The sequence below is a fragment of the Stenella coeruleoalba genome, assembly GCF_951394435.1.
Source record: "Stenella coeruleoalba genome assembly, chromosome: X".
In the NCBI taxonomy this organism is placed as follows: Eukaryota; Metazoa; Chordata; class Mammalia; order Artiodactyla; family Delphinidae; genus Stenella; species Stenella coeruleoalba.
In genome coordinates, this window is record NC_137152.1 from 67,840,957 (window position 1) to 67,855,653 (window position 14,697).

General features: G+C 36.1%; 1 protein-coding gene and 1 pseudogene across 2 annotated transcripts in view; one reads left to right on the forward strand and one right to left on the reverse strand.

Annotated features, from left to right (window-relative positions):
* The window catches only part of POF1B (POF1B actin binding protein), a gene marked incomplete at both ends in the record, with an annotated part of 100,388 nt that overhangs the window by 57,701 nt on the left and 27,990 nt on the right, over positions 1-14,697 (reverse strand). The window contains one exon of the mRNA XM_079910980.1: positions 4,198-4,299. Within this exon, the coding sequence (XP_079767106.1) occupies positions 4,198-4,299 (102 nt within the window). The remainder of the gene's footprint in view (positions 1-4,197; positions 4,300-14,697) is intronic.
* LOC307180185 (etoposide-induced protein 2.4 homolog) lies at positions 10,428-11,509 on the forward strand (annotated as a pseudogene). Its single transcript has one exon. The product of its transcript is annotated as an etoposide-induced protein 2.4 homolog (transcript).

Consider the following 14,697-nt stretch of genomic DNA (forward strand, 5'->3'; position numbering starts at 1 on the left):
CTTTGATGATTCAACAGGCACTTCAGGATCTAATTACAAAATAATACTGAAGATGTTGATGGATATAAATTAGAAAATAATATAATGTAGTGATTTTCAATGTCAGGAAGCATATTAGAAACACAGTGGGGGCAGGTGAAGTTCTTATGCTTGTGAAAATCAAGCATAAATTTAAAAAGATTGGAAAACAGTGACTAAGCCTTCAGATTCAGAAAACATGGATTTTAACTCTGATTCTACCACTTACTCTGTGATCTTGAGAAACTGTATATGCAACCTTTATAAGCTTCAGTTTCCTCATGTGTAAAAGTGGAGATAGTATGTACCTCACTGGGTTGCTATGAGGAGTAAATTAACTAATGTTTGTTAAGTGCTTAGTACAAAGTAGGTGGGTAATTAACATTTATTATTATTATTATCATATATTATCATTGTCATCATCATCATCAACTTAATAATCATCCACCCCATTAATTCTGCAGGTGAAAAAAAAATAACCATGAGGTCCAGAGAAGTAAGATGATTTACTTATAATGACACAAATAATTAATGGCAAAATTGGGACTGGAACTCACGATTTCTTGCTCAGAGTTCTGTCAGAACATTAAACTGAATTTGTACTGTCTTCAAAATATTTTGGAACTTCTTTTCAAACTAAATCTTTGCTATCTGCTTGCTTATTTACCATGGCTTTTTTCTGGTAAGTGTAGAGCACAGAATAAAAATAGATATCTGGTTATAGTTTGGGGGATTTCAGGTATGCTTGAATTTTCTATATTATTTTGTTATTATCCTACTTTGAAAGCAGGCACCCGAAAGCCAGTTTTCAAAGAAAAACATACTCTATTTGAATCATAATGCTACATTCATGCACGTACAATTAACTTTGAAAGTATAAATTCAATGCTCTATTTCCTTTTGACTGTTGGAAAGGTGACCTATATTAATAAAGTAAGGCACTTCAAATTTTAAGTTTTATATGGAACAATTTTCAAGCTATATTAAATGAAGAAAGCAAGATGCATAAGGATGAATATAATATGCTCCTTTTGTATAATATTTTTAATGTACATACATGTGTATTTACAAATATATACAGCTGCTTTTAAATGTATTAATAGAGCAAAAAACATTTTAAGAGTAACTGCCTCTGGGAGGAAGAACTGAGGGACAAGAGGATCAAGATAAAGAAGCTGTTTTTTCACTATATACATTTTAATTCTCTTTTCACACTATTTTGTACCTTTTTATACTTTTTATGCTTTGAAATTTTTTACCATGTATACAAATATCTTTTCATGTATACAAAAATTTTTTGAAAGAAAAAAATATATATATAAAGAAACACATTTTACAAGTAGACACTGCCTTGGTAGACATATAGATAATAAAGGTCATAGAATCAGTTCATAGAATTATTTTCTCTAGGCTCTTTTCAAATATGACCTACTTTACAAATATGCTAGCACTAAGTAAGAGCTCTACAGTTTAGAAGCCTGACTGTGTACTATCAGTAACTTTTGTACAAATTTTGGGGGTGAATGTATCATCTGTTCTTTTATGTTACAAAATACCTTCATACACTAGATTAGGATAAAGTCAGAGTGATAGTCAGAGAACACTTTCACCAGTGGGGAGCTTGTACACTACTGAAGTAGAATTCCTCCTGAAAAAATAAATGTGTCCCTTAAAAAGCAGATTAGGAAAAAACTTGAAAGGACAATAAATAAAACAAAACCCATTTCTTAATCATCTTTCTTTATTAACGCATCAGTTGAATAGAATGCTGACAGTTTCTCCATCTGGGATGTCTTGTGGTTTTCCTGAGCCTATTTGGCATCTGAACCACTCATTGGTACCACTAAAGTCTTAGCAGGTTTTCAGTTTCCATTCCTCACACCTGACTACTAAAATTATTGTTCCAAAGCAAGATATTCATACATTTCTCATACTTTTGAAGTATACCACAAGCTGAGTTTTTAATGTACAAAAGATCAAACATTTCTGATTTACCATATATCTTATCTTTTTTGCTCAAGAAAAATATACACAGAGTACAATTTATATGAATTGGATAATTATCTTGAAACTGACACCACTTTACCACCCTTCTACTATAAATACCTCTTTTTTTGGACAGGTCCCATCTCCTAAGAGCTAGTCCCATTTGGATTAGTCTCATATGACATTAAATAGGTTCATCCAGACTCTGGCTTTATCCAGCTCATCCCACTGTATTTCTGTCACTGAGGAAACTCAGTTAGGTCAAAGCAGTTGTATGCATGTTTCCTTTTACCTTGGGCAGCCTCCCATGGCAGTTCCAAAACTCCCAAATCATTTAAGTCATTAATAAGAAAAGTGGACATGTAAAAGTAAATATTCTAGTTAACAGTAAGTAGCAGCAATGTTCTATTAAAGGAATTCTTCTTTAATTGTTCCAGATGCATAGCAATAATAATGTATAGGATATTCAATATTTTCTTCTAGGGCCAAGATTTAGAAAAGCTGTTTATTCTCTTTGAAACAAGAAGTTGGAAGCAGCATGAAATGATGTGTCTCAAACATTCCTTCTTATTTAAAGTGTGTCAGACATTGTTTTGGTTGTCCAGTTAGATAAAGGACAGATGTTATAATCTGGTAGCTTGAGGAAAATGCCTTTTGAAGAACTAAAATATTTGGGGAAATTTTTCTATTTGGTATCATAATGTCCAGAAATATTCTGCAGTTCTTTTGGAAAATATGTATTTAATATGTACTCTACTAAACCCTTCAGACTATATACAGTTTTCCAAGCAGACTAGAATCTTAAAGATTTGGATGTTTATGATCCTGAGAGTTTACTCTTTTTCATTTTTATTGGGTATCAAATGAGTAATGATGTATTAGTTCCTATGAATTGGATAACAACTGCCCATAAATGCTCATAAAAATAAGACATGTTCTCATGCCAAGAAAAATGAAAAAAAGAGAATTTAGTATATTTTAATGTTTCAGTTGTATATGAGAAAAATGATTTTGTGATCAAAATTCATTTGATAATATTTAACTGCCTGTTTTGGGTTGAATTGTGCCTCCCAAAAAAAGATTCATTGAAGTCCTAACTCCCAGTACTTCGGAATGTGAACTTATTTGGAAACAGGGTCTTTACAGAGGTAATCAAGTTAAAATGAGGTCAACAGGATGGGTCCTAATCAAACATGACTGGTGTCCTCATAAAAAGAGGAAATTTGACACAGAGACAAACATGCACAGAGGGAAGACCAGGTGAAGACACAGAGAGAGGGTGCTATGTGACACTAGAGAATTAAAATTACACACCTACAACCTGAGGAACACATGAGGCCACCAGAAACTAGGAGATAGGCAGGGAAGAGTTCCTTCTATAGAGGCTCTAGAGGGGGCATCGCCCTTTAAACATGGCAATTTCATAGTCCTGGCCTCCAGAACTGTGAGACAATAAATCTCTGTTGTTTCAAGCCACCCAGATTGTGATACTTTGTTACCACAGCCCTAAGAAGCTAATACACTGTCCTAGTTCAAGAGATAAATCCCAGGATTTGTCTGGGCTGCGAATGCTTGTACCCACTGAGGAGATCAATGTGAAACCTCTTCTGGTTACAGTAACAACTCTGCTTAAAGGACGGAAGGGCAGGGGGAGAGAGGAGCTCTAGATGCCATGGAATTACCATCACCCTGCTGCAGTTTTGTACTCTGTACTTGGTCTCTCAATTTAGCTTAATGGAATTTCAAAAACTGACTTCAAGCTTTAGCTTTCTAGACCTTTTACAGTATACAGTATTTTACAGATCTGTTCATAGATAGTGTTCATTTAAAAATTCACTTCATATTAAATGAATTAAGATAAAATTGCAATGTTTTATGATTTTTGTGAGCCTCGTTTAAAAGAAACATACAAAGCATTGAGATATCTATATTAAGTTCAGATTCTTAATTTTCCCCGTGACTGGACATATCTTTATTTTAGTTTCCCTTTCAGTAAAATGCGGACAATACTTCAAATGAGGAAATGGAAATGAAAGTGTTAAGGATGATACAAAGGGCTGTAGATATAATGAGGTATCATTATATAGCGAGCTTGCCTGGCACTTGACAATTGAAGGTCATTTTAGCTCTATTAAAATATTCATAATTCAAAAGTATACACATAAAATAAGCCTTAAAACAAATTTCACTTACCGGATCCGTATTTAGCTTCTCCACTTTTTTTATGGTTTTTTCATAAATGACATTATTTCCTGGAAAGAAATGGCCTCCTCTTAGGAATGGTGACAGTGGTTCCTATAAAGACAGTAAAGACTGTGTTTTGCTTTGAAAGTTACCTTTTCAGAGGAATCTGAACTTAAGCAAATATGCATTCTCCAATAAAATCTGAGGTAGTGGCAGACTTTAGGAGGAAAGTGGAATGACATCCCAAAAAGGTTCTGAGAGATATAAGGATATAGTAATAAAAATAGTCCATTTTCTCAAACAGAGCAAAATGTATCTCCCACTACATTTTACTAAGCCTAACAGTGTTTTGGGGAAATTGGAAGAGTGGTAAAGATTTTTTTTCTGTTCCTAAGGCAAGATAAGTTTCCTCTGAGGTAGACAGGCATGAGGTCAACCTCATCTAAACTGCGTTCACTGGCAAGTTACTTTCTATGCCAAAGTATTATTAGAGAAATGCAAAATAAACATAATTCAGCACCACTGAGCCATAAAGTAGGTAGAACTGTATTAAAAATTTTTTTTCTTGGAACTCAATTTGGGTTCCCTTGAAGTGTACAATTCCTACTTGTGATTACAATCAAAGCTAAGGCTCTCAGTACAAAGTATGTTTTGAATACTGAGAACAGAGTAGAGGCTTTAAGAGCCACTGTATCTCCATATAATCAACTAAATTGATGTAGGATTATCCAAGTGCTTAGAAGTTGTCACCAATGTAATAATGGGTGGTGACATATCCAAGATCTGAAAGAAACCAGGAAGGGTTAATAAGAATCAGACCAGGAGTCCAAAATAAATGTACTGTGTATTATACTCCTCTCCTTTCTTTTGGTTTTCATATGACTTTTCACTTGTATAGGGAGAGTGAGGGTTATTTTGTTACAAACCAAAAATTGCATTCATTTATTTTTGTAATGCAAGGGAACAGTAGAGAAGGGGATTGGCTAAACCTATTACCAGTTAATGTGCTTAGGACCATTTCAAAACCAACAAAATATGATAGCATTTTTGTAGTCTGCTATTGTAAAAACTGTTAGAACTGGACTAAAACACTGGTTGTTGAGAAAGCAAGACACTCTTGAACCCAAAGTATATACTTCTTGTATTCAAGTTTGGATAAAGGGTGCTTTAACTTAATGTTCCTGGGATACTTTGGTAAAACAAACATATAAGTGATTCATTTTGACTAGCTGATGAATTACCAAATCTAAAGATGGATATATGTTTAAAAATTCCCCTAGAAACTATTTTGTGTTTGTTTTTGTAAAAAAAAGCCTCTTTGGTAATACATGTAACACATGTTTACATTCATGTAACATGTTTAAGAGCTTACTATGCACAATACACTTTGCTAAGTATTATAAGGCATGAAGCAAAGTTAGATTATTACTAGGAGCACTGAATATTGATCAGGGTTCAAACTGTAGCCAGCAGCCTATACTTGTAATATTCTGAAGCTAAGAATGGTATTTATATTTTTAAAGGATTGTAAGTAAAAAGAAGGAAGACCAAGACCCTATATTTCTAAAGGACTATAAGTAAAAAGAAAGAAGACCAAGACCCCATGTGGCCAACAAAGCCTAAAATATTTACTATATTGCCCTTTACAGGAAAAGTTTGCTAATCCCTAGTCTAGATGATATATGAACACAAATACCTATAATACAAGGGAGAAAGAGGCAAGGGCCAATAAAAAGTACAGAGAAATAACTTATGGGATGGAATTCAGAAGAAGAAAAACCAAGTTCCATTGGCAGTGCTTGGGTAGGTTACTTGGATCAGGTAGCATTTAAGAGAAGGTAAAGGTGGGCTTTAAATATAAGGAGGTGAAAGAAAATGGTATTTGAAGTGACGGAAACAAAGTCAAGACACCAAGGTTGGAAAAGTGTAAAGTTATATGTAGGGGTCATACTTGGCAGATGGAACTTGGTTCTGCAAGCAGTGAGATGCCTTTGAATGCTTTTAAACGGGGCTGTGATTTGAACATAGGTCTACTTCAAGAAGATTAATTGGGGAATGGAAAGAATACAGGTGAGGAGACCAGTTAGAAAATTATCCTAAATCAAGGACAGCACTTTTCAAAGAAGACTCCGAGGTCTTGAACCTGAGGAATCTACTATATGGTAAATGGGCTCAAAAACTAAAACAGTAAAAGTGGAGACACATGGAGTTTTCTGTGCTCCTGGTAAGAATCTAGGTCAGATTCATGTTTTTATTCCTCATAACACTTAGCAAAGTATATAGTGCATAGTAATCCCTTAAACATGTATTAACTTATGGCAAATAACTAGCAAAAGAACTCTTTTACAGCACACAGTTGAAAACACATGTCTGGAACTAAGTGGGGATTTCATGGCTATTGTTCTAGATTTCAGAATCATATGTTTAGAAGTTCTAGTTAAAACCATGCAATTGCTGAAAAGGGAAATGAAGATCAAAGACAGAACTACAAATCTTCAGACATATGAGAATCATAAGAGAAAAATGTCATACAGTCAAGAGAAGAGAAGTTTTTAAGAAGCAATAGGAAGGTGAGTGAAGGTATAAATGCTTCAGGGAGGTCAACAGGTGAGAAATACAAAGTAGATTGGATTTGAACTACTATGAATCTATTGGATTTGACTACTAAAATTAATGGAAATAGGTATAATAAAAAAAATTTCTGGGTTAATAAAACCTATATTCAGTTCTGCCTCTATCACCTACGTGCTGTGGAAAGTTAGGTAAGTCATTTACCTTCTCTGAGGCTCAGTTCCTTTATCATAAGGATAGTAATGCAGGGTACTTTATGCCAAGCAAAATATGTATGTTAAAGTACCTTTAATCTGTCATGTAAATATATAAAAGGCATTGGTTTTGAATAATACAGTAATATAATATTTAAAATCAATACTGGTTTTAAAATAATTTATGAGAATCTTGTTAGAACTTTTCTAGGATATCGAGTTTAAAAATACACAAAAGTAAGCTTGTTGAGGACAGGAACTTTATCCATCTTAAATACCCCATAGTGAATGAACAGATGATTGGATGAGAAGGGACGATATGAACTTTTATATAAGGATATAAGCATCTTCTAATAGGGGAAAAAAATTTAACAAAAGCATGAAATTTTCTTCTCTATGAACTAAAATTCACTCTAAATGCTGAACCATTATTTTTTAAGAAGAAAAAGGACTTAGGTGCTAAGAGTATTAATTCTCCCTAAACTGTGTGTTGGACTTATTTTAGACGATCTACTGAAAGAAAAACTTCTAAATTTAGGGAACTATTATTTTCCCCAAATCTATAAGAAAGTAAAACCAAATATTAATATGAATAGATCACTCTGCATAAAACAGGTCAGCAAAATTAATCAAAAGTTTTAGATTTCTAACAAATGAGTTGCTAAACAGTTTCACTATTTGGTAGCTTATTTTATTTTTCTACCTGTACATTGGAATTGGTGCCAGACCCACCCTAAAATTTAACAGGTGTTTTCAAAGATGGCTGATCTTATAATTTAATTGTTACTTTTAGAACCTCTGGGAGTAGTTCTCACATCTAACAAAGTACATATTCCCCAGCATCCACTTTACTGTTTCCAGGCCATGAAAACTTGTTGGAGAACATTTTTTTAAAAAGATTTGCTGATGTGGTTCAGTACGAATTCAAGTTATCCAACTTTAAGAGGCCCTCCGACATTCATGGTCATACTTGTATTCACCAAGTTCTCTATAACTACTGTTAACAAAAAGTTTTTTTTCCTCAAAGCCCCATGCTCATGTTCGTTCATTCACCTTCTACTTACTGAGAAAACCAATATAATCTGTCCGATGAGATTCCTCCATTTTCCTCCCATCTCAAAAATCTCTTCAGTTTCTGCTCGTTCCACTCATTATGGAATAACAGACCCCTCTTTTATCTGGAAGTCACTTCTCTGTCTGCACCTGGAATCCTATCCACTCGACTCTTCCAGAATTGTGTCCCCTTTCTTCCCTTTCTCTGCTGCATCGTAACTTTTCCTTACTACTAGTTATTTCCCTGTCTATAAATCTCTCAGATCTCCAAGATTCTGTGCTACTATCCCACCTCTCCTCCTTTGACCAATATCCTTTTTAGGAGAGTAATCCTCACTTATTTCCTCCACTTCGTGATCCAGTCACCCATTAACTTTTTGCATCTGGATTTTACCTCCACATGTATACCACAACTGCTCTCTCAAACATCACCATTGCTTTCTTAATGGTCAAACTCTATTTTCAAACCTCATCCTCCTTGGCCCTTTGGCCATTTGAGATGGTTGACCACCCCCTTTCTCTATTTGCTTCAGTTAGTCTGTGTTCACATCCCTCTCTGACCGCTCCTCTACCTGTGAAAGTGGTTCCTTCCTTCTGTTCCTTTAGAGTAGGCATTTTAGGTTCTGACCTCAACCCCTTCCATTACCCCTCAGTGATCTCACTCATTCCCACAGCTACAAAGATAACTTTAAGAGGAATAACTCCTATATCCTTATCACAAATGTGACCTTCCTCAAGTCACTTTTTAACTGCCTGTTGGGCATCTTCGCTGCCATGTGTCTCAAAGGCTACTGGTTCAAACAGATCTCAGTCTCCCTGTTTCCAAAACCAGCTTCTCCTCTCCCCTACTTCTTACTCCTTTTAATTGGGCTACCATGTTCCCTGTATCTCAAACTGAAAAGCTTAAGTCATATGTGACTTTTCTTCTTTTAACCCCAAATCCAATATAGGTTATCAAAACTTGTCAAAATTACCCCCAGAATAACTGTCAGAAAAGATAGAGAGTGACACATTTAGTCAGAAAACCTAAGCAAGTCACACTTATTTAAGCTTTTGTTTCCACATTAGTAAAATGGTACCAATAATGATGTTCATTTTAATATTTCCTTAAATACCACAATAAATCCTTTTCTGATTTCCCAAACAAATGTGTTATCTCCAGCCTCTGAACTTCAGTAAGACTTCATCTGTATTTCTCTTATGGCATCTATCATACACCTCATCATATATTTTACATAGCTGTTTGTGGACATAATCTTATTCCCCTTCCTGAGAGGAACTGTAAGCCCCTTTGATTCAGGAACCATGTCTTATTTCCTTTTATTTTCCAATTTGAAGGCTGTAGAGTGCCATTCTCAAAGTAGGAGTCTGTGAGTGGAAAATTAATGAAAATGACTAATATAAATTGGGTTATATCTACTGATTGAATAAAAATACTTCCCCATTTCTGAGTCATGTTATATACCAGAATGCATAAATCCCTTGACTAAAATGACAATAAATGGAAAATAAGGAAGATCAGGAGCAACCAAAAATAAAAAGGCTGAACAGAGTTAGGATATCATGAGAGAAGTGGATTGAGATCAGTTTAATTATGGGGAGAAGAAGTAAAGATTAGACAAACTGGAAGGTGAAAGAGGATAAAGTTGCCATTTAGGAGGCTCAGCTTATTATAAGTATTGTAATTTAGCCAGAATCTTCTCCTGAGGGAATTTAAAAGAACAAAAAGCCATATACTTAGATAAATAAAATGTATCTGGACAGGATTTTCAAGCTGCTCTGCAAAACCAGTTAGATTATTTTTGTTTACAAAGCATGGGGATTGAAATTTGTTTTACCCCTCAATAATGTAGAGTTAAAAGCTGAAAATGTTAAAGTTAAAATGATCATTTTTCTTTAACCCTCTGCTGCATCTTCTCCCTGAGAAACTATTTGCTTCTTTGCAGTTGAACACAACCATAATGAGGCAGGCTCAGTGTTACAAATATGTTATGTACTTGCATACATAATTCTGATTTCTCTGCTTTTGTGATTACACTCTAGCTGGTGAGGATGGGGGAGAGAAGTGGTATGTGGGTGGGTCTCTGGATCCTAGTTCACCTACATCATCAATCATCCTTAATTCCCAAATGTTCCTCTCCCATATCTGCATTGTTCAATTTCAGTCCCAACTCTGCTGTTTTGTAACCGAATGGTTTGGGGTCAATTAAGAACTTCAGTTCCAAGAAGGTTGCAACCTTGTTTTGTTCACTAGTCAATCTCCAGTTCTTGGGGTAATTTTTGGTGCATAGTGGGCAATCGATAAAAATTCACTGAATAGGTGGGAGCTTCAACAAAAATTCACTGATAGGTGGTAGTGGGCGGCCGGGCATGAAGGGGCAAAGCTGCCGGGTCCTTCATGGTGAAAGATTTGGGGGCATTTCTCTCTCCATTGTGTAGTTGATAGTTTGGGCAGTGAAGAGATGGCGGACAGTGTCAAAATTTTTCTACAGGACCTTGCCAGGGGAATCAAAGACTCCATCTGGGGAATTTGTACCATCTCAAAGCTAGATGGTCAAAGTCAACAAAAGAGAGAGGAGCAGCATCGAAGAAGGGCAAGCAGTGTCCTGGCTCAGAGGAGAGCCCAGAGTATAGAGAGGAAGCAAGACAGTGAACCACATATTGTTAGAATTTTTCAGTGCTGCACTTGGAATGGCGGAGTATTCTGGTTGTCTCCTCTTGTTTTATTGAGTGTTTATTCCTGTGCTTCAGTCAGCAGCGGGCCAAATTTTGGTGAACCATCACTCCCTCGGGATGTTTTGTTGTGGCTAGAATTCTTCCTCACGTCAATTTTCAGTACTCTTTGGGTGCTCCACGTTTGTGCTTAGCAAAGTTGTGAACGCAATCTGGTTTCAGGGTATAACTGATCTGGCATTCGAGGTATCAAGGATGAAGGCTCACCATTCGTTAGTTTCAGCAAAATAATTGCTGACATGCTCTTCAACCTATTGCTGCAGGCTCTTTTTCTCCTCCAGGGGATGTTTATGAGTCTCTTCCCCATCCATCTTGTTGGTCAACTGGTTAGTCTCCTGAACATGTCTCTTCTCTACTCGCTATACTGCTTCAAATATCATTGGTTCAATAAAGGAATTGAAATTCACCAACAGTTGTCAAACATAGAAAGAATTGGCCTTACTACTTTGCATTTGGTTTGCCCTCATCTTTCCTCAAAGCAATGCAGTACTCCTACGTTGTCAGTGCCTGCCTCTTCTCTATCCTCGTTCCTTTATTCATTATCAGTGTCTTCCCAATTGCACCTCTTCTCCTTGGTGGTTTTCTTAAGCAACAGATTCTTCTGCAAGACAGTCTACCTGCAGTCTGCCCTGAGTAGCTCAACTTCTGCAGAGAACTTCCCCTCACCTCACCCATGCCCTGCCAAGGCCACTGAGTCAACTGCCATCAAGAGGAGATGGGCGGGATTACAGGAGCACCATGGCAGCTCTTTTCCTTGTTCACCTCCCTGACCAGGGAAGGCAACAACTCTGCCAAGGGCCCTGTGCATATTCCGCTCTTTCTGAGAAATCGGGCATTTTTTGTTTAACATCTTTATTGGAATATAATTGCGTTACAATGGTGTCTTAGCTTCTGCTTTATAACAAAGTGAATCAGCTATACATATACATATATCCTCATATCTCTTCCCTCTTTCATCTCCCTCCCTCCCACCCTCCATATCACATCTCTCTAGGTGGTCACAAAGCACAAAGCTGATCTCCCTGTGCCATGCAGCTGCTTCCCACTAGCTATCTTTTTTATATTTGGTAATGTATATAAGTCCATGCCACTCTCTTTGACTCAGCTTACCATTCCCCCTCCCCGAGGCCTCAAGTCCATTCTCTAGTAGGTTTGAGTATTTATTCCTGTCCTGTCCCTAAGTTCTTCATGACAATTTTTATTTTTTTTATTCCATATATATGTGTTAGGATACAGTATTTGTTATTCTCTTTCTGACTTACTTCACTCTGTATGACAGACTCTAGGCCCATCCACCTCACTACAAATAACTCAATTTTGTTTCTTTTTATAGTTGAGTAATAGTCCATCGTATATATGGGCCATATCTTCTTTATCCATTCACCTGTCGAAGGACACTTAGGTTGCTTCCATGTCCTGGCTATTGTAAATAGAGATGAAATGAACATGGTGGTACATGACTCTTTTTAAATTATGGTTTTCTCAGGGTATATGCCCAGTAGTGGGATTGCTGGGTCTTATGGTAGTTCTATTTTTAGTTTTTCAAGGACCTCCATACAGTTCTCAATAGTGGCTGTATCAACTTACATTCCCACCAAAAGTGCAAGAAGTTCCCTATTCTCCACACCCTCTCCAGCCTTTATTGCTAGTAGATTTTTTTGGTGATGGCCATTCTGAACAGTGAGAGGTGATATCTCATTGTAGTTTTGATTTGCATTTCTCGAATGATGAATGATGTTGAGCATTCTCTCATGTGTTTGTTCACAATCTTTATATCTTCTTTGGAGAAATGTCTACTTAGGTCTTCTGTCAATTTTTGGATTTGGTTGTTTGCTTTTTTGATATTGAACTGCTTAAGCTACTTGTACATTTTGGAGATTAATCCTTTATCAGTTGCTTCATTTGCAAATATTTTCTCCCATTCTGAGGGTTGTCTTTTGGTCTTGTTTATGGTTCCTTTGCTGTGCAAAAGCTTTGAAGTTTCATTAGCTCCCATTTGCTTAGTTTTGTTTTTATTTCCATTTCTCTAAGAGGTGGGTCAAAAAGGATCTTGCTTTGATTTATGTCAGAGTGTTCTGCCAATGTTTTCCTCTAAGAGTTTGATAGTATCTGGTCTTACATTTAGGTATTTAATTCATTTTGAGTTTATTTTTGTGTATGGTGTTAGGGAGTGTTCTAATTTCATACTTTACATGTACCTGTCCAGTTTTCCCAGCACCACTTATTGAAGAGGTTGTCTTTTCTCTGCTGTATATTCTTGACTCCTTTATCAAAGATAAGGTGACCATATGTGCATGGGTTTATCTCTGGGCCTTCTATCCTGTTCTGTTGATCAATATTTCTGCTTTTCTGCCAGTACCATACTGTCTTCATTGCTGTAGCTTTGCAGTATAGTGTGAAGTCAGGGAGTCTGATTCCTCCAGCTCTGTTTCTCTTTCTCAAGATTGCTTTTGCTATTCGGGGTCTTTTGTGTCTCCATACAAATTGTGAAAATTTTTGTTCTTGTTCTGTGAAAAATGCCATTGGTAGTTTGATAGGGATAGCATTGAATCTGTAGATTGCTTTGGGTAGTAGAGTCATTTTCACAATGTTGATTCTTCCAATCTAAGAACATGGTATATCTCTCCATCTGTTTGTATTATCTTTAATTTCTTTCATCAGTGTCTTAAAGTTTTATGCATACAGGTCTTTTGTCTCCTTAGGTAGGTGTATTCGTAGATAACTTATTCTTTTTCTTGCAATGGTAAATTGGACTGTTTTCTTAATTTCACTTTCCGATTTTTCATCATTAGTGTATAGGAATGCCAGAGATATCTGTGCATTAATTTTGTACCCTGCTACTTTATCAAATTCATTGATTAGCTCTATTAGTTTTCTGGTAGCATCTTTAGGGCTCTCTATGTATAGTATCATGTCATCTGCAAACGTGACAGCTTTACATCTTTTCCGATTTGGATTCCTTTTATTTCTTTTTCTTCTCCGATTGCTGTGGCTAAAACTTCCAAACCCATGTTGAATAATAGTAGTCATAGTGGGCAAACTCGTCTTGTTCCTGATCTTAGTGGAAACGGTTTCAGTTTTTCACCATTGAGGATGATGTTGGCTATGGGTTTGTCTTATATATGGCATTTATTATGTTGAGGAAAGTTCCCTCTAAGCCTAGTTTCTGGAGGGTTTTTATCATAAATGGGTGTTGAATTTTGTCATAAGCTCTCTCTGCATCTATTGAGATGATCTTATGATTTTTCTCCTTCAATTTGTTAATATGGTGTATCACATTGATTGATTGGCATACATTGATAGTCCTTGCATTCCTGGGATAAACCCCACTTGATCATGGTGTATGATCCGTTTAAAGTGCTGTTGGATTCTGTTTACTAGTATTTTGTTGAGGATTTTTGCATCTATATTCCTCAATGATATTGGCCTGTAGTTTTCTTTCTTTTTGACATCTTTGTCTGCTTTTGGTATCAAGGTGATGGTGGCCTCATAGAATGAGTTTGGGAGTGTTCCTCCCTCTGCTATATTTTGGAAGAGTTTGAGGATAGGTGTTAACTCTTCTCTAAATGTTTGATAGAATTCCCCTGTGAAGCCATCTGGTCCTGGGCTTTTTTTTGTTGGAAGATTTTTAATCACAGTTTCAATTTCCTTACTTATGCTTGCTCTGTTCATATTTTCTATATCTTCCTGGTTCGGTCTTGGAGGGTTATACCTTTCTAAGAATTTGTCCATTTCTTCCAGGTTGTCCATTTCATTGGCATACAGTTGCTTGTAGTAATCTCTCATGATCGTTTGTATTTCTGCAATGTCAGTTGTTACTTCTCATTTTTCATTTCTAATTCTATTGATTTGAGTCTTCTCCCTTTTTTTGCTGAGTCTGGCTAATGGTTTATCAATTTTGTTTATCTTCTCAAGAAACCAGCTTTTAGTCTTATTGATCTTTGCTATTGTTTTCTTT